The 19,436-nt window shown below is 38.5% G+C and overlaps 1 protein-coding gene across 2 annotated transcripts in view; it reads left to right on the top strand.

Annotated features, from left to right (window-relative positions):
• The window catches only part of LOC127863384 (dynein axonemal heavy chain 11-like), a 157,023-nt gene that overhangs the window by 19,335 nt on the left and 118,252 nt on the right, over nucleotides 1-19,436 (top strand). For both annotated transcript variants that reach the window (XM_052402895.1, XM_052402894.1), the window contains exons 11-28: nucleotides 73-304; nucleotides 3,020-3,139; nucleotides 3,709-3,876; nucleotides 4,689-4,871; nucleotides 5,965-6,097; nucleotides 6,779-6,936; nucleotides 8,548-8,783; nucleotides 9,458-9,680; nucleotides 11,135-11,311; nucleotides 11,498-11,593; nucleotides 12,038-12,210; nucleotides 12,599-12,743; nucleotides 13,180-13,320; nucleotides 14,255-14,377; nucleotides 15,033-15,245; nucleotides 17,042-17,191; nucleotides 17,880-17,941; nucleotides 18,894-18,941. In XM_052402895.1, the coding sequence (XP_052258855.1) occupies nucleotides 73-304; nucleotides 3,020-3,139; nucleotides 3,709-3,876; nucleotides 4,689-4,871; nucleotides 5,965-6,097; nucleotides 6,779-6,936; nucleotides 8,548-8,783; nucleotides 9,458-9,680; nucleotides 11,135-11,311; nucleotides 11,498-11,593; nucleotides 12,038-12,210; nucleotides 12,599-12,743; nucleotides 13,180-13,320; nucleotides 14,255-14,377; nucleotides 15,033-15,245; nucleotides 17,042-17,191; nucleotides 17,880-17,941; nucleotides 18,894-18,941 (2,781 nt within the window). The remainder of the gene's footprint in view (nucleotides 1-72; nucleotides 305-3,019; nucleotides 3,140-3,708; nucleotides 3,877-4,688; nucleotides 4,872-5,964; nucleotides 6,098-6,778; nucleotides 6,937-8,547; nucleotides 8,784-9,457; nucleotides 9,681-11,134; nucleotides 11,312-11,497; nucleotides 11,594-12,037; nucleotides 12,211-12,598; nucleotides 12,744-13,179; nucleotides 13,321-14,254; nucleotides 14,378-15,032; nucleotides 15,246-17,041; nucleotides 17,192-17,879; nucleotides 17,942-18,893; nucleotides 18,942-19,436) is intronic.

The following is a 19,436-nucleotide window of genomic DNA, read 5'->3' as shown; positions in this document are numbered from 1 at the left end:
TATTTTGTCGCTAACGTATTCAGCATTATATGACTGCATTACCTCCAATGAATTCACAGCTATGTATTTCAGGTGCAATGACGTCCTGGAGCTGGTTGAGACCACACGCCACTTCCGCCTTCTGGCAGGCGCCGCAGAGATAGGGGGCGCTGGCAACATGAGTCTTGACGCACTGGTCAAGGAGATACATGAGAAGTACACACAGTCCATGGCAGACTTCTTTGCTGTTGTCAACAACGTGCTCAGCATTGATGGCTCACAGAACTTTGAGAGGGCATTCTTCCAGTTTAGGACAATTGTCAAGGTAGTTTAGGAGCATAAGGAAATGCTTGATGCACTTGTGTTGAATAATCATATTCATTAAAGACATGTTTTATATTACTTAATTGCTTTTAACTAACTTTGTATACCCCTAGCATCTGCAGATGCCTTGATGCAGATAGTGACTGGCCTGTCCATTTGTTCTTTTGTCTGTGTGAGGTTGAACAAATATGACATGTTTGGTATAAAATCATTTATGCTTCCCAGAAAGCTTTTATGGATGATTTCTTTCAACACACCCACATTACTTAACCTCATTTTTACTTTGACATTGAACTATTTTTGTACTTTTATAGAGTTATTCAGTAAGTCTGAAATCTTGGTTAATCGAAAATGATGCATTGAATTTAACATCAATATTGCTTTCTACAAACCTTTGATGACTAGATGTTATCAATCAATACTCTTAACACAACAACTTCACCTTACCTATTTTTAGCTCGCCTGAGCACAACGTGCTCATGGTGAGCTTTTGTGATGGCCTTTTGTCCGTCGTGCGTTGTCCGTCGTGCGCCGTCAACATTTGCCTTGTTAACTCTCTAGAGGCCACATTTATTGTTTAATCTTCATGAAATTTGGTCAGAAGATTGGTCTCAATGATATCTTGAATGAGTTTGAAAATGGTAACGTTTGCTTAAAAAACATGGCTGCCAAGGGGCGGGGCATTTTTCCCTATATGGCTATATATGGCTATATTAAAATCTTGTTAACACTCTAAAGGCCACATTTATAGTCTGATCTTCATGAAACTTGATCAGAAGATTCATCCCAATAATATCTTGGACGAGTTTGAAAATGATGCCAGTTGGTTGAAAAACATGGCCGCCAGGGGGCGGGGCATTTTTCCTTATATGGCTATAGTAAAACCTTGTTAACACTCTAGAGAGCACATTTATTTTCCAATCTTCATGAAACTTGGTTAGAAAATTTGTCCCAATGATATCTTGGATGAGTTAAAAAATGGTAACCTTTGCTTGAAAAACATGGCTGCCAAGGGGTGGGGCATTTTTCCTTATATGACTGTAGTAAAAACTTGTTAACACTCTAGAGGGCACATTTGTTTTCCGATCTTCATGAAACTTGGCCAGAAGATTTGTCCTAATGATATCTTGTATGAGTTAAAAAATGGTAACCTTTGCTTGAAAAACATGGCTGCCAAGGGGCGGGGCATTTTTCCTTATATGGCTATAGTAAAATTTGTTTTACACTCTAGAGGCCACATTTATTGTCTAATCTTCATGAAACTTGGTCAGAAGATTCATCCCAATAATATCTTGGAAGACTTTGAAAATGATGCCGGTTGGTTAAAAACATGGCTGCCAGGGGGCGGAGCATTTTTCCTTATATGGCTATAGTAAAACCTTGTTAACACTCTAGAGGCCACATTTATTTTCCGATCTTTATGAATCTTGGTCAGAAGATTTGTCCCAATAATATCTTGTTATCTCAGATGAGCGACTTTGGGTCTTTCAGGCCCTCTTGTTACCTTAATATTGGCCTGCTTTTGGACTTTGACTTATTCAGAAGGTCCCAATTCTACATGTATGTTAATCCAAAATAATGTGTTTAGATTATTATTAACACTGCAACCCAAAATGACGGGTTTAGTCTTGCTTGACACTTGTCTATTTTGAACTTCAGACTAATTTAGATGGTCTAAATTCTTTGTTAACCCGAAGTGATGCGTTTCCTCTTTTATCAAGACAGCTGAGTGCAAATCTTTGATTCTTGCATGGATGTTACCTATGCACACTCTCAACACACCCACAAGACATGAGCCCATTGATTTTGACCTGATTTGGACTTATTCAAAAAGTCAATTAATCTATATTGATTAGGCTTCCTCTTAGGGCATATGTTTGTTGAACACAGACTATTGTTTTAAATTACAATTGTTACAGACAGAATAAACATTTTGTATTAAAATATCAGTGATGTTTTGTATATGCATGATTAAAAAAAGTGCATATTATGGGAATGACCTGAGGCACATGGAAAATTGGGGTCCAGGAAAACAGCGGCATCCTGAAAATGACGTCTTCTCAATATTTCAAAGAGATTTAATTGGAACATCATGACACTCCATAATAATGTTTGTGGACATAATATCTAAGCCAAGTTTTATAATCAGCCGTATTGTGAGAAGTTTTTCACAATTACTCTTGAACGAAAAAAAAATGCAAATTAAACATTGTCTGCTTTCTGTCTCTAATAGCTTTAATTGTATCATCTCCAAACTGGGTGAAAATATTAATGGGCATATTATCTTGAGTAAGGTCCATAACGAGCTAGATTTCCTTATGAACTTCTTAATTATAGCCCTTTTATGGTCCCAAATTTGCCAAATTAATGTTTTTTGCTTTCTTATTAACCGTTTCTGTTCAATAAATAGTAAATATGAATAGACTGTTATTTTGAGATTATATTTGCGTGTTCTTATTTCTGCCCTCAGTCCCTAGAGAAGCGTCTTGCTGAGATACTGCGGCTTGCCTACAACCAGTGCCCTAATAATAATTTCTTATTTTTGCCCTCAGTCCCTAGAGAAGCGTCTTGCTGAGATACTGCGGCTTGCCTACAACCAGTGCCCTAATAATAATTTCTTATTTCTGCCCTCAGTCCCTAGAGAAGCGTCTTGCTGAGATACTGCGGCTTGCCTACAACCAGTGCCCTAATAATATTTTCTTATTTCTGCCCTCAGTCCCTAGAGAAGCGTCTTGCTGAGATACTGCGCCTTGCCTACAACCAGTGCCCTACAGTAGAGGCACAGTTGAGGCTGCTAGAGGTGTTTGAAGGGGTCAGTGGCAGAGAACTTGTGCAGGTAGAGAAAGAGGAGTCTTTTATTTTAACTTCACCATAGAAATAAGTTTTTTTGGAAAACTTATGTGCCTATTGAGACATTTTAGAGTTCCTTTTTGGGTAAAGGAGATTTTAAGTTGTTGTTCTTGTTGAACTAAATGTGTGACTATCTTAATTCATACCAAAATCACCACTGAAATAACATTTACTAACTTTTGAATTTTACCTGAAGGATTAGAAGCTTACAACATGCAATATCAGAAATGTTTTTCAATCCTTGGCTGGATAAAACTGACTCAATATGCAGATGGTTTAAATTAAACCTTTTTTACTTAGACAGGCACCTTGAAGTGTGTGTAGTCCCTTAGAAAATCAAATTAGATTTAAGACTTTTCTTAATAGATTCCAGTGTTTAAGGCTTCATTTCCAACCCTTAGATACTGATGATCAGCAAATGGCATCAAACCTTAGCAGACAGCGAGTTACTCGCATGCTGTTCTAGTTTTATGCTGGTTGCATTTAGCCATTTCACTTAGCTTCTGAGCCAGAAAGGGTTAAAATTGTCTAGCCATGCACTCATACTTGTTACAGACTCACCTAGAGGACAAGGACCGTGCTCTCGTGCTGGCGTTCAATGGGGAGCTGAATGACGTCCGTCAGATGTACGCCACAGGTCATCTGGACCCTCCCCCTCATGCCAACATGCCCCCCATAGTCTCCAAACTCATGTGGATACATGCTCTCAAAGAGAGGATCTCAGTGAGTAAACAGGGTTTTTATTTGCTAAAAGGATATAATGTTTGATTTATTGTATACATATTAAATTAACAAGGGTTTAAATACTTTTCATTTAAGCTATTAAACTTATCACGTTAAAGTATTTAAGTTTTTTTTTTCAGTCAGTTAACTGACATTAAATAGCAATAGTTTATCAAAAAAGACGTGCCAATGAGTGCCAGTACGGGATCTTGGACCGTAGATGTTTCTTTCCATGTATCCAATCCATCAGGGCTGGCAATTTCAGTTTGTAGATCACTTAACTACAAAGCTGATGATGAGAGGTTCGATCCCTGAAAATACTTGTACGGTCATTCTCCTTGTGCGTCTGATTCAGATAGGGGAGTTGTCAGTAGGTGCATTAGTTTATGCCCTTATAACTGATAAAACATGCATACTCAAGAAAAGTGGTAGAACTTCTAGAAGGTTAACTGACCGCCGTGAGATGACTGAAATACTGTTGAAACAGTGAAAAAGCCTAATAATCCAACACACTATATTAATATGTGTGGAGTTCTGGAAAAACTTGGCTAATGCAGGTGGGCAAAGTGTAGTTTCTTGGTAAGACTATGCAGTTCGCACAGGCTAATCAGGGATGACACTTTCTGTTTTTATGGTATTTTTTGTTTGAAGGAAGTCACTTCTTAGCAAAGCTCTAGTTTAGGTGGAAAGTGCCATCCCTGATTAGCCTGTGCAGACTGCACAGGCATATCTGTGATGACGCTTTATGCACATGCATGAAGCCTAGTTTTCTCAGAACAAGTCTCATATGATTTATTTGCATTCCCCTCCAGCGTCCCATGGAGAAGATGAAGCGTGTGAGCCCGCACTCCTTGGACGGGGACGCAGGCTGGCAGATGAAGACCAACTACCAGGAGGTGTACAAGGAGCTGGAGGAGTATGAGGGCATAGTCACCCAGGAGTGGCAGAGGAACATCACAGAGGAGCTCACCCTCAGGCTCAAACAGCCATTATTGGTGAGTTATAAGTGCAGTTGGCAATGCTTAAAAACTTATGCTCCATCCTATCTCATATTTGCCTGTGGTCTGGTTTTACCATCTTCCTTAAGGCGTCTAGGTTCTGAGCGAATCTGTCCAGTTGTCCGCACCTCTTGCCCTTAAATGCTTGGCAATGGACTATTTGTCTCACATAGTTGAATATTGGCATGCATTAATTAGATAGTATAACTCCATAGGTATAGCTTGATACAAGATCACTTGGAGGTATATTTGGACATTTTTATGCTCCCCCAAAATTTATTATAGGGATAGCATATAGTTGCCGCTTCGTCTGTCCGTGTGTCCGTCCGTGCACAATTTTTGTCCGGGCTATTTCTCAGCAACTAATCACCGGAATTCAATTAAACTTTATGGGAAGCTTCACTACCAAGAGGAGATGTGCATATTATCAGCGGGTTTTGGTCGGATGATTTTTCACAGAGTTATGGCCCTTTGAAATTTTCCATTAACTGTACATATAGTGCAATTCTTGTCTGGGCTATTTTTCAACAACTAATGACCGGAATTCGATGAAACTTTATGGGAAGCTTCACTACCAACAGGAAATGTGCATATTATCAGCTGGTTCTGGTCGGATGATTTTTCCATTTGAAATTTTGTATTAAAAAATTCTTGTCCCCCCAACTACTGTGCCCTCAAGACGTTTCCTTGTATCTGAATATATAGTGCAATATTGTGACAAAAAAAAAACTTTGGGGAGCATCACCCGTCTCCGACGGTTTCTTGTTTATATTTAATTGTCATGCATTGTAGAAACCAATCCAATATTAGACATTATTGGAAATATGATGTTTTATCACCACTCAAGCAGTGTTTCCAAGATCTTTTCAATGAACCCAAGTAATGGTTCATCTTACAAAAGGGGTCCAAAAACCTTAGGCTTTTGATATTTTAATGCCTTCAGGCTGAGATGAATTGAGTCACATTCTAGGAAACAGAGCCTGATATATTTGCAAACTGCACAGGCTAATCTGTGATGACACTACTCATACGCATTAAGCCCAGTTTTCTTGGCTCAATTTGATTGATGACATTTGTTTCTTGCTCACAGATAGCTGAGGAGTATGATGAGGATATTGAGGTGCGACCTCAGGTGGTGCACGTGAACCTTGACCCACAGCTACTGCTGCTGCTCAAGGAGACTCACTATCTGAGACAGGAGCCTTTCAGCATCAAACTGCCGGGTAGAGTACACTTCAGTGGTTGATTCTTCTTTCTATAACCCTTTACCACTCAGATATACACTTTGATGCATTTGTAGTCCGTTAGGAAATTAATTAAATTTAATACCTCTCTTGCTAGATACAAGTTTTAAAGACTTTATTTGCTACCCTGTACATACTGATGAGCAGCAAACGTCGTTAAATATGAACAGCCTGTTTTGGTTTTATGCTGGTTATGTACAGCCATTTTTACTTTGCTTCTGAATGGTAAAGGGTTCATCTGGTTCCTTCCCTTCTAATGTTTAGATGGCTTTATAAGTAGTTTAAAAATGGTTTGTTGTATTTTAAAGTGAAGAGGTTTGATGAGTTGTGTGCAAGTGAAAAATAGCATATATTCCTCTCATGGATGTATGTTACATAACACAGCTGTTACATGAAAGAGGTTTTCTGTCACATCTATGTTTTATGCTATAGTGGATGGATTGTTTTTATTTCAGTTTTTATAAATATGATGAGGTTGTATATCATTTTTTCTTTAAGAAATCAATTTTATTCTCATGTCCAAATGTCTACTGCATTTTTGTCAAACAGAATTATTTAACTTATTGCATTTAAATTTGGGCAATTTATTTGAACCTATTTGGCAAGAATGAACTCCTGTGCAGCAGATTTTCTTCAGTAACAATTCATTCATTTTTCCAGAGTCAGCAAAAGAGCTGCTGAGGAACAGTAACCCGTTTGAGTTGCGTGTAACCGCCACTCGCCTGGAGACCATCGTCTCCAAGTACAACACAATCATGAGGACTATGACACAGTTTGAAAAACCACTGTTTGAGAGGAAGCTCTCCAAAATTGACATTGTATGTTTAGTTAATAAGTCTTTTTTGGGGACAATTGGACTTAACGCATGTGTGTTGAGTGTTATCCCAGATTAGCCCATGCAGTTGGTGCAGGCTAATCAGGGATGGCAATTTTTGCCAAAGCTGGATTTTTGCTTAAAAGAGACCTATATATGAAACATTTCATAAAAGTGTTTGACATTTTACTCTTATGCACAAGACTAATATTGGCAGAGTTGTGCGTCGGTAGATAGATTGTAATGTAGTAATCAGTATTTGTTGAAGTTATTGTCTGTATGAATTTCAACTATTGGTATTGTAAAAACAATTTAATTACCTATTGTTATAAATGGTCAATAGTGCTGCAACAATACGCCAAAACGCATTTTGCAATATATTGTCAGTTCAAAAACCCTAATTGCAATATATCGCAATATATTGCTAACTTGTACCAGAATTATAACTTGCCAATTACCCGATAATCCTGTATATTCCAGTTTTAAAGCAAATTCTGGTAAATATCTACTATAAAAGTGCTCAAGAATTACAAGAAACACAAACATTCGCCAATTTTCTTAAGCATCAAATACATTTTGGCATTTGTTACTATTTAAAGATGTGATGAAATAACGTCCAATCGGGGCGTTTTTATTTCACTGAACACGCGTATGTTCCCGTTTGTATACAACACAAAATACACCCACACTTTCCATGCGACGTTCTACATGTCTGCATAATTTTCGCGCGCTTTTTATTGAGACAAAGGATAAAGCACTTTTTATTTCATGCTATAATTTTTTATTGTCGCGTTAGCATTGAAATTCGGAAGCGTGTTTCCGAAATTCGGATTACAAATTTAATAATGCTCATTTCATAATCAAACGAAACAATTCCAGTTGTGTGTAATTAATTCAACAATAATTTGTTCAAAAGCATCGAACGAATGCTCCCATGTAACAACGCTACTCCGTATAATAGACTTTTTATAATGCTATTTTTACGTAACAATTTAGTTTTACTAAACACCGCTTTTTTTTGTTTACCTTGATATCATTATTTCGGATGGCTTTTCTGGGCGAAATGTGGATGCATTTTTGTAAAATTTTCGTACCGGTATGATGAAAATCGTATCGCAATACAATATGCGGATTGCGTATTGCGATATATACCGATATACCGGTATATTTTTGCAGCACTAATGGTCAATATAGCAACACAGTATTTGTATAATAAATAAAGCTTTATTCTTATAAGTGTTTCAATATTTTTTTTTATCATTTAATGACTAACCTGAAATTGGCAATCTCATTACAAGAATCGCACAAGAAAGGTTTCCCCACTTTAACTCTTTTCATTTCAGAAGCAAATAAATTAATGGTTATATGCAACCAGCATAAAACCAGAACAGCCTGCAAGTAACTTGCAGTCTTTTCAGGTTTTATGCTGTTTTCTTCTCGTCAGTATCTTATGGTTGGAAATCAAGCTTTTAAAACTTGAATCTAGTAAACAAGATTTGTAATTTTATTTTATTTTTTAATCAGGCTTCCAGGTAATATTATTTTATTGTAATTTAATTTGATTTTAAATGTTTCAAAATGTGTATCTGAGTGGTAAATGGTTCAATATTTTCAGTTGTTTGAGCAAGGCCTCCAGGAGTTCACATGGAAGATGAAGGAGTCAGCAGACTTCATTGAGCAGGCGATGGCCCTCGTCTGTGTGGATGTACACCAGAACCTGGACATTGTGCAGACCAACTCTCACGAGATTGCTGAGATCACTATCTCCTGGTCCAAGGGCACCCTGGATGTGTTCTCAGGGAGAGACGCGGGCATGTCCTACTCCATGGAGGAACTGCTTGGCATGCAGGCGTATGTTGAGAACCATTTGGTTACTGTAGTTAATATCATGGCATCATAAATTCAGTAATATTATTATATTTATTACACTTTTTTAGTCATAAATAGCACATACTTAGCATACTCTTTTTATGCCCCCAGTAGGGCGGCATTTAGCAGTTGAACTGTCCGTCAGTCCGTCTGTCAGTCTGTGCGTCCATCCGAAAACTTTAACATTGGCCATAACTTTTGCAATATTGGAGATAGCAACTTGATATTTGGCATGCATGTGTATCTCATGAAGCTGCACATTTTGAGTGGTGAAAGGTCAAGGTCATCCTTCAAGGTTAAAAGTAAAAAATACAATCTAAGGGAAGTAATTAGCTTTAAAAGGGAGATAATTTCTAAACCTGCCAAATGAAATATAGAAATTGTATTTCAAGGCGCAATAGGGGGCCTTGTGTTTCTGACAAACACATCTCTTGTTTTAATTTTATTTTTATCTCTTTTTCAATAAGCAACTAGGATCAGAAATATTTTTTGGTCTTGTTTTTATCTTTTTCTGTGTGTATAGTGTCATACAACTTGAAAGTAATGTTTATTTGATTATACAAGCATTACATATGAGCCTTAAAGTACAACACTACGATTTTATTTTGTTTTGTACTACATTTCCCATATGACCTACATGTATTTCCCAATCACAGGCGGCTGACAGATGAGCATGAGAGCCATGTGGTGCCGTCAGGTAACAAGATCCATGCGCTGGTGCTGAACTCGTTTGAGGCGGTGCAGATCTCCCAGGCCTCGCCTGCCTGGCAGGACTTCATTGATTACATTGATGCCATCGTCCTTGATGGACTCAAGCAGGCTACCCTGACCAGCCTCAAGACCATGCTCAATAACCTCGTACAGGCCAACATGGCGGAGGTACAGTGTTTGGTGCATTGAATTTGACCAATTGTTAGGTTTCTAAATGACTTATTTTTTGTATTAGATATTTATTTGAAATATTTATTTGGGAAAATGGAGCTTAATGCATAGGTGCAAAGTGTCATTCCAGATTACCTTAAGCAGTTTGCTAATCAGAGAAAATACTTTCTGCCTTAACTAGATATCTGCTGAGAAGAGACTTTCTGTGAACGACAAATAATATAAAAGAAGAAAGTGCAGACTGCTCTCGCTAATTGTGGACAACTCTATGCATATGCATTTAGCCCTGTTTTCACAGAGTACTGCTCATATACAAAAGTATCTCAGTGACAAGTCTGTGCATCTGCACTAAATACTTGTCAAAGTCCATTATGTTCAATTTTGAGTGTAATAAGCTTTGAATGGCCCATGATAATTTGTTACAAGGAAAATTTATACAAGAACAGGAAACTTTTGTATCGTACATAAGAATGTTGAGCATATACCACTGTTTACCACTTGTACTACAATATGCTCTTATCATGATTGCGATGCTACCATTATTGCAGTCTTTACAATGCGACTCATAGTGTTAATGGTGATTCAGTGTGAAACAATTGTAAATATTTTCACTCCTTTTACAATATTTACAATGTCAACCATTATATATTTGCCTCACTCTAGGCAAACAGATCTCAAAGCATGAGTGTAGCGTCATCCAAGATTTAGGACAATGCTCTCCTTCAAGATTTGATTTCTGTTTAGAAGAAACTTTGTTTAAACAAATAATTCCATGAACGTGAAAAGCATTGTCCCTGATCAGCCTGTGCAGACTGCATAGACTAATCAGGGACAACACTTCAGGCACTAATCAGGGACAACACTTCAGGCACTAATCAGGGACAACACTTCAGGCACTAATCAGGGACAACACTTCAGGCACTAATCAGGGACAACACATCAGGCACTAATCATGGACAACACTTCAGGCACTAATCATGGACAACACTTGAGGCACTAATCAGGGACAACACTTGAGGCACTAATCAGGGACAACACTTCAGGCACTAATCAGGGACAACACTTCAGGCACTAATCAGGGACAACACTTCAGGCACTAATCAGGGACAACACTTGAGGCACTAATCAGGGACAACACTTGAGGCACTAATCAGGGACAACACTTCAGGCACTAATCAGGGACAACACTTGAGGCACTAATCAGGGACAACAATTGAGGCACTAATCAGGGACAACACTTGAGGCACTAATCAGGGACAACACTTCAGGCACTAATCAGGGACAACAATTGAGGCACTAATCAGGGACAACACTTGAGGCACTAATCAGGGACAACACTTGAGGCACTAATCAGGGACAACACTTGAGGCACTAATCAGTGACAACACTTCAGGCACATGCATTAAGCCTTGTTTTTCCAGAGCTTGGCTCATATTCTTTATAATCTGTAGGATGACGACTCCCTAATTCCGATATTGACAATTCGACTGGAGCTGATTGACCACCGTGTAGCATTCCGACCCCCGCTTGACCAGACAACGTCCGTGATCAGTGTACAGGAGCTAGTGTTGCAGTGGCTGGATGGATTCCTGGCAAGGGGAAGACTTGTCAAAATGCTGGGACCAAAGGTTTGCTAATCAAAGTATTAATTATTTGAGCTAAGAAAACTCAAATTGCTTTGATTAGGATTTTAACAGTTTTTCAGAAGTGGACCAAAAGCGTGCACTGATCGATTTTGATATTATTATTGCAAATGACAAAAGTTATGGGTTGATAATACATGTATTATGAATGTTACCTACCTCCTTGTACAGGGTACCTACCAGGACTACATCTCTGCAGATGAGGAGGTGAAACAGCTACTTATAGACATCAACAAACTGGTGGAGGAAAACAGTGAGGAATGCAAGGTAATTTATACTGTATTGCCAGGCTATACTCGATTATTTTTATTCTCTATGTTCTTATATTAATTGCATTTAAATGATTTTAGATCTTGAAATTGTAGTTATAATTAAGGAAATGTATGCCTTTGTCAAATGAAATTGATTATTTTATTAAATTTTTATTTCATCTGTTTAATTTTTTTTTGTGGAAATAAATTTTGTTCAGTTATCAATATGAAAAAACAGCTTCAAATAAGTTTGAGACATTTTTTTGTTTGCAATGTCAGTATTTATAGGTTTGTTAACTTGTATGACTATTTGATGCTTAACACTCAATTCATGTTTTTATTTAATTTGATTGAAAATATTTTAATTTATAAGGCTTTACATTCATTCATTATGTCCATATCTTACACAATCTGAAACCATGCCAAATACCCATGTGTTTTGTTTCTCTCTCACTTTCAGAAGCTGCTAGAGATCTTCAGTGACTATGCATTCCTGTGGCTACAAGACGTGAACATCACATTTGAGGAGTTCCTGCGGGGCAACCTGACCCCTAACCCCCTGCGCAGTCCCAACAGGGCACTGGCTGGTAGCATACGCCAGCAGATGGCTGAGAGGTCTCGCTCAGCATCAAGGTTAGCTTGTTGTTTGAATGAACTTATTATATTACTGGTATTATATTTTGAACAGCTCAGCATCAAGGTTAGAAGAATATGAATAATTTTTCTTTTATATGATTTTGCAAAAGAACTCATAAAAGCTTTTGAATAAAGTTATTTATTTGCATTGGGTTAATAGATATGTTGTTCACCTAGCAATCTGGAGGTCCTGGGTAGACCTTCTCTCTGTGGCATTTTCAGGATTTCTCAGTTAAGGCAGTAAGAACTACATCTACCCGCAAAGCAGACTCGAGAGTGTCTCAATAAGTAGGCAATCAAACTAAAATAAATATACTTAAAATAAATGAATAATGCATACTGAATCATGGTGCCATGTAATACTGTCCTGTCTCTCCTGTATTAGAGCCTCCACTGCCAGCAGTGTGAGGTCGGCAGCAGCCATGGGTACCGCTGAGCGGACGTTCCTCACCCCTAAACATGCGCAGGCTAACATGCCCTCCAATGTACCATCCCTGGATGAGTTTGATGCTGAGATTGAGATATATAGGGTATGAACATCACCTTGATACCATAGGTTGTCTTTGTTTTCAAAATAAGCAGTGCTATAGGAAAACGGGGTTTAATGCATGTGCTTAAAGGGTCTTTCCAGATTAGAGTGTGCAGTTCAAACAGGCTAATCAGGGACGTTTTTTATGACATTTTTGTGTAAAGGAATTCTCATCTCAACAATAATCAAGTCTACTCCAGACTGCACAGGCTAGTCTGTAATAAAACTTTACGCACTTGCAATAAACCCAGTTTTCCAGAGATTATTTTCTGCAGACAAGATTGGAAGATAGTATAGTAAATTTTCCTTATTTGATTAAGTCTGAAATAAATTATTATTTTTTCTTGTTATTTAATCAGTCAAAGGTTCTTTGAAGTGTGTGTTCACTGTATGTGATAGTGTCTATGTGTCACTCAGTGTGTCAGCCTGTGTTTCAGACTGCGCGAGATGAGATTCAGAGCCTGGAGGACTTCCACAACGTGGGCTGGCTGCGTGTCGACCTGCAGCCCATCAAGCAGGTCCTCACAACGTATGCCGCCAAGTGGATGTGGACATTCACCAAGTACCTCTCCGACCAGGTAACTCTAAATGATCTTTGCTCTTAATTTCAATTTTATGGTGTCAATAAAATGTGAATACTCACCAAGTATCTGTCTAACCAGATCACTTTGAATTTGTAGAACTTCATTTTGGCATATTTATAATGGACAGTCAGCAAGCCGCTCTCTTCTTTTCAAAATAAATCTTGTAAGCCCCCTCCAAAGGCATAGGAATATAGAATTGGTGTTGTCTGTCCGTCATTCCGTCCCCTTGTCTGTCTGTCACAAAAATTTTAAATAGAGGGATATTAATGCAACAAATTTGCTTGTTTATATAAAAAGCTTTGCTTTAGTACAAGTTTATTAAATATTTTATTTTCTTGTATGTATCATTACATAAATACAAGCATATGTACATAAATTAGCATATCTTTAAACATATTCATGTGTTTTATTTATATTGTCTTGTATTACACTGATGAAACATAAATGAAATTGCATTACATGTTAATAATTGCATATACAGTGAAAACTCGCTATTAAGACCACCTGTGGGACTTTTGAAAAGTGGTCATAATACCGAAGTGGTCGTAAAGAGAGTTTTTACTGTCTAACCAAGCAAAAGGCTGTATTTTCCTTACAATCAGTGACCTATTTGTTGTGTACCAATATTCATGTACTGCAGTTAAATTCACATGAGCCTTGCTGTGGGAAAACAGGGCTTAATGCATGTGCGTAAAGTGTCATCTGAGATTAGCCTGTGAAGTTCACACAAGCTAATCAGGGAGAACACTTTCCACTTTTATGGAATTTGTGTTTAAAGGAAGTATCTTCTTAATGAAAATCAAGTCTAGAGGGAAAGTGTTGCCCCTGATCAGCCTGTTCAGATTGCACAGGCTAATCTGGGACGACGATTTGTGCACATGAAATAAGACCCCATTTTCCCAGAGTGCAACTTACATTTGTTTGTCAGGTGACCCACATGTTGGAGAGACTGGATGACTTCTTGAAGCGTATTGAGCCGGAGATAGAGAGCATCACGGGAGAGGAGAGGGACACTGCCTCCTTCATGAAGATGATGAGGCTCTTCAATGAGGTATACTTAAACCCTTACCTTTCAATTACACACTTTGACTAGTTTGAAGTCCCTTAAAACAATCAAAGTAAATTAAAAACCATACCTTCAACTCCAGCCCTAAGATATTCATGAGCAGAAAACAGCATACAACCTGAACAGACTGCAGTTTACTTGAAGGCTGTTCTTGTTTTATGCTGGTTGCATATAGCCATTTTCACTTTGATTCTCTGCAGAAAAGGGTTAAGAGTCAGAAATAAAATTTTATTTTATTGAAAATTCAAATATTTCATCACCATGAAGTTTGTTGATGCCCAAAACAGATGCCCGATGGAGATACTCTACACATTCCTGAGTTTTGAGCACTTTAACATTGCTGACAATGCAGTGATTGGTATGAGCCTCCTTTTGGAAAAAGCTGGAAAATTTGACGTATATTTTATGGATATCAGCCAGGTACTGAGAACACTAGGCTTAATGCATGCTTGCAAAATGTTGTCGCACATTAGCCTGTGCATTCCACTTTTATGGAATTTATGGGTTTAAGAAGGTCTCTTCTAAGCAAAAATCCAGCCCACTGCACAGGCTAATCTGGGATGACACTTAACACACACACATTAAGCAAAGTTTTGGCAGAACCAGGCTCATGAAATGCCTGAATTGCTGCCTCCATCAGGTCTCAGCCCAGCAGTCCGAGATGGATGGGAAGTTTGCAGCAATGCACCGCACGGTGCTACTGTTGAAGAAGTACGGACAAAAGCTGCCAGACAAGACCCAGCAGCTGTTCAATGCTGCCCCAAGCCGTTGGAATAACCTGAAGACCAAGGTGTCCCTGGCCAAACAGAGGCTTGGACCCAGGATCCAGGAGGAGTCGGTCAGAATTACACAGGTATGAGAAGGGTTGACTTAGTATAACACAGGTATGGGAAGGGTTGACTTAGGATTACACAGGTATAGGAAGGGTTGACCCAAGATTACTCAGGTATGGGAAGGGTTGACTCAGGATTACACAGGTATGGGAAGGGTTGACTCAGGACTGCACAGGTATGGGAAGGGTTGACTTAGGATTACACAGGTATGGGAACAGTTGACTCAGGATTACACAGGTATGGAAAGGGTTGACATCGGATTACACAGGGATGGGAAGGGTTGACTCAGGATTACACAGGGATGAGAAGGGAAGACTCAGGATTACCCAGGTATGGGAAGGGTTGACTCAGGATTACCCAGGTATGGGAAGGGTTGACTCAGGACTTCACAGGTATGGGAAGGGTTGATTCAGGACTTCAAAGGTATGGGAAGGGTTGACTCAGGATTACACAGGTATGGGAAGGGTTGACTCAGAATTACACAGATATGGGAAGGGTTTACTCAGGATTACACAGGTATGGGAAGGGTTGACTCAGGATTACCCAGGTATGGGAAGGGTTGACTCTGGACTTCACAGGTATGGGAAGTGTTGACTCAGGATTACACAGGGATGGGAAGGGTTGACTCAGAATTACACAGGTATGGGAAGGGTTGACTTAGGATTTCACAGGTATGGGAAGGGTTGACTAAGGATTACTCAGGTATGGGAAGGGTTGACTTAGGATTACACAGGTATGGGAAGGGTTGACTCAGGATTTCACAGGTATAGGAAGGGTTGACTAAGGATTACTCAGGTATGGGAAGGGTTTACTCAGGATTACACAGGTATGGGGAGGGTTGACTTAGGATTACACAGGGATGGGAAGGGTTTACTCAGGATTGCACAGGTATAGGAAGGGTTGACTAAGGATTACTCAGGTATGGGAAGGGTTTACTAAGTATTACACAGGTATGGGAAGGGTTGACTTAGGATTACACAGGGATGGGAAGGGTTTACTCAGGATTACACAGGTATAGGAAGGGTTGACTAAGGATTACACAGGGATGGGAAGGGTTGGCTTAGGATTACACAGGGATGGGAAGGGTTGACTCAGGATTTCACAGGGATGGGAAGGGGGGACTCAGGATTACCCAGGTATAGGAAGGGTTGACTCAGGATTACTCAGGTATGGGAATGGTGGACTCAGGATTACACAGGTATGGGAAGGGTTGACTTAGGATTACACAGGGATAGGAAGGGTTGACTCAGGATTACACAGGGATGGGAAGGATTTACTAAGGATTACACAGGTATGGAAAGGGTTGACTTAGGATTAAATAGGGATGGGAAGGGTTTACTCAGGATTACACAGAGATGGGAAGGGTTTACTTAGGATTACACATGTATGGGAAGGGTTGACTTAGGATTACACAGGAATGGGAAGGGTTGACTCAGGATTACTCAGGTATGGGAAGTGTTGACATAGGATTACACAGGTATGGGAAGGGTTGAAAGGGGATGTAAGGGCTCATGTTTTGAAGGTTAATCATTATATGATTCAAAATGCTAAAATTATTTAGCTCATATAATGTTTGTCTCTGTGTCCGATCGGAGAATCATTAACATATTAATCAATGGTTTTGTAATTTAAAGACAAGCTTAATAACTCATTAGGCAAGAATATCACACTATTTTATCAAATGAATCCATTTATCTATAGTATTAATGAATTATCTAAAAAAAATCATTTACAAAATTCATTGAAACGTGTCGAAATATTCATATATTGTTGCCACATTGTTAAGACTTCTTTATTCGTATCTTCTACAATGCAGGATCTGGAGGCGTTTGGTCGCCGTGTGATTGCCATCAGCAAAGAGCTAGAGAATTCAGAGGTGTACAACCGCGAGTGCCTCATTGATGACGCCTGGAACAAGATAGACAGCTTCTCTAAGCGGCTCACCGTACTGGAGAATGAGGCTCAGGTTGGTACTGCGTGTCAAAATATTATCACCTCTTGGTCTGTATTAACCCTGCTGCCAAGCTTGTTACCACTCAGATTCCCATTTTGACGCTTTTGTATTTGTATAAAAACAAGTTAGATTTTAGACCTTCCTTACAAGATTCCAGTTGTAAAGGCTTTATTTCCAACCTTTAGGTACTGATGAACAGCAAACAGCATAAAACCTGAATGGTTTTATGCTGGTTGCATATAGCCATTTTCACTTTGCCTCTGAGGGGAAAAAGGTTAAGAGCAAAATTGCTTTAATATCATAAAATAAAACAATTTCAACTTGTGTTGAGCACTAGCAGTGAAGTACTGTGACGACTAGCAAACAATCTTACATACAAACTTACTTATATTGAAGGTTTTCTCTTCTTATGTATAGGATGAAATAAATGAGCTCTGGTAAAACAGGGCCTCATGCATGTTTGTGTATTATTATACCAGATTAGCCTGTGCAGCCCACATGGGCTTATCAGGGATTTCACTTTTTGCTTAGACTGGATTTTTGTTAAGTTATGAAGAGACTCCCTTTAAAAAAAATCTATAAAGCAGAAAGTCTTGTCCCTGAGCAACCTGTGTGGACTGCACAGGCTAATCTCGGACGTTATTTTTACCAACATGCGTTAAGCCCAGTTTACCAGAGCATTTTATTTTTTTCATTTCAGGACCTGATTGAGCTACAAGAATTGTTAGAGGCTTCAGTGGTGGACTTTAATACACTGCCAACGTGAGAAATGTTTCATTCTTTGCTGCAAAATGATCTCCACAAATTTTGCTTCATAAATTAATAATGTTGATAGTCATTATAAACCTCAAATACTGAACAATTGATAGCTTCCTACCTGTTTCTATAGTACAGATTAGTCACCAGATTTTCCATCTGTATATTTGTCCATCCGTCTGTCTATCCAAAAATAACATAGTAGTTTAGCTAGATTGATGACACTAGTGATATGGATGACATAGTAGTTTAGCTAGATTGATGACACTAGTGATATGGATAGAGGGCCACATGGAGAATAAGCTTGTTATTTCAGTTTTTTGGTCAGACACAAATTGTGGTTTCTATATTTACAGATATGTTTTTAAAATAAAAACTTTTCCCTGCGCTCTTCAAATAGTACTTAAGCTATGTTGATAAAACTTGGTAGGCCATGGAATAGAGGGCCATAGTAGGAATAAGGTTGTTATTTAGTTTTTAGTCAGACCAAAATAGTGGTTGCTATATTTATAGAAATAATTTAACTAAAATCTTGATCCTGCGATTACTCAAAAAGTACTTAGTGCTGGTCAAAATAGGATTATGTACAAAATTTAAGTTTTTTTTTTAAACAAAAATCTGGAACCTGCGATTGCTAAAAAAGAGCTTAAGCCAGGTTAATGAAAGCTAGTGTGAATAGAGGGCCATATGGAGATTATGCTGGTTATTTCAGTTTATTTTGTAAGACTAAAATTGTGGTTACTACAGTTTTGGAAATAAGTGAAAACTAAAATCTGGATCATGCAAAAGTTCAAAAAGTACATAAACTTGGGGATCCTGTTTTGACTCAAAAACATTATCTGGTAGGGACTGCTGTTTATAACTTCTTGCGTGTTGGTAAAAAAATTGTGCTTATTATATGATTTATATGTAAAATGCATACTTTTGTTACGGTTAACATTCCTGCTAATGTTTACAGATGCAGACATGAATTGAACAATCTGAAGCAAGTGTGGGAAACTGTCAGGTAAAATTCTATTCTATTGAATAACCTATAATACATATACAATGCTCATTCATGTATATTCAAATTAAACTTTTGATTTGAAGACTATGATATTTTTGGCTTGGGCTTAGTTGATATTGTGTGGCTCTTGCAACCGAGAGGGTGGGGGTTTCATCTCCAATCTGGGAGCAGTTCTCAAGATCTTTCCAAAGACATCAAGTACTGGCTCTTCCTGGGGAAGAGACTTGAGAGTGAACATACATTATTACTTTATTTATTTGAGCTCGATTGCATAGAAAGCCTAAGGCTTATTTGAAATGCTCTCGAGTCAGTTTCCTGAGACTAGATCAGTACTTGGTGTCTATTGGGGAAATCTAAAGAACGCTCCCACAGTGGGGATCGAGCCCATGACCTCCTGATTGCTAGGTGGACACCATATCCACTACGCCACTGCGACCTCAAGGGGAAGGCTTTTGATGCAAGCAAGCTGAAATTTGTAGTTTTATCTCAATTACT

This window comes from Dreissena polymorpha, unplaced genomic scaffold (assembly GCF_020536995.1).
Source record: "Dreissena polymorpha isolate Duluth1 unplaced genomic scaffold, UMN_Dpol_1.0 chrUn007, whole genome shotgun sequence".
NCBI classification, from domain to species: Eukaryota; Metazoa; Mollusca; class Bivalvia; order Myida; family Dreissenidae; genus Dreissena; species Dreissena polymorpha.
The sequence above is the reverse complement of the archived record's forward strand: the minus strand, read 5'-3'. Positions and strand labels throughout refer to the sequence as shown.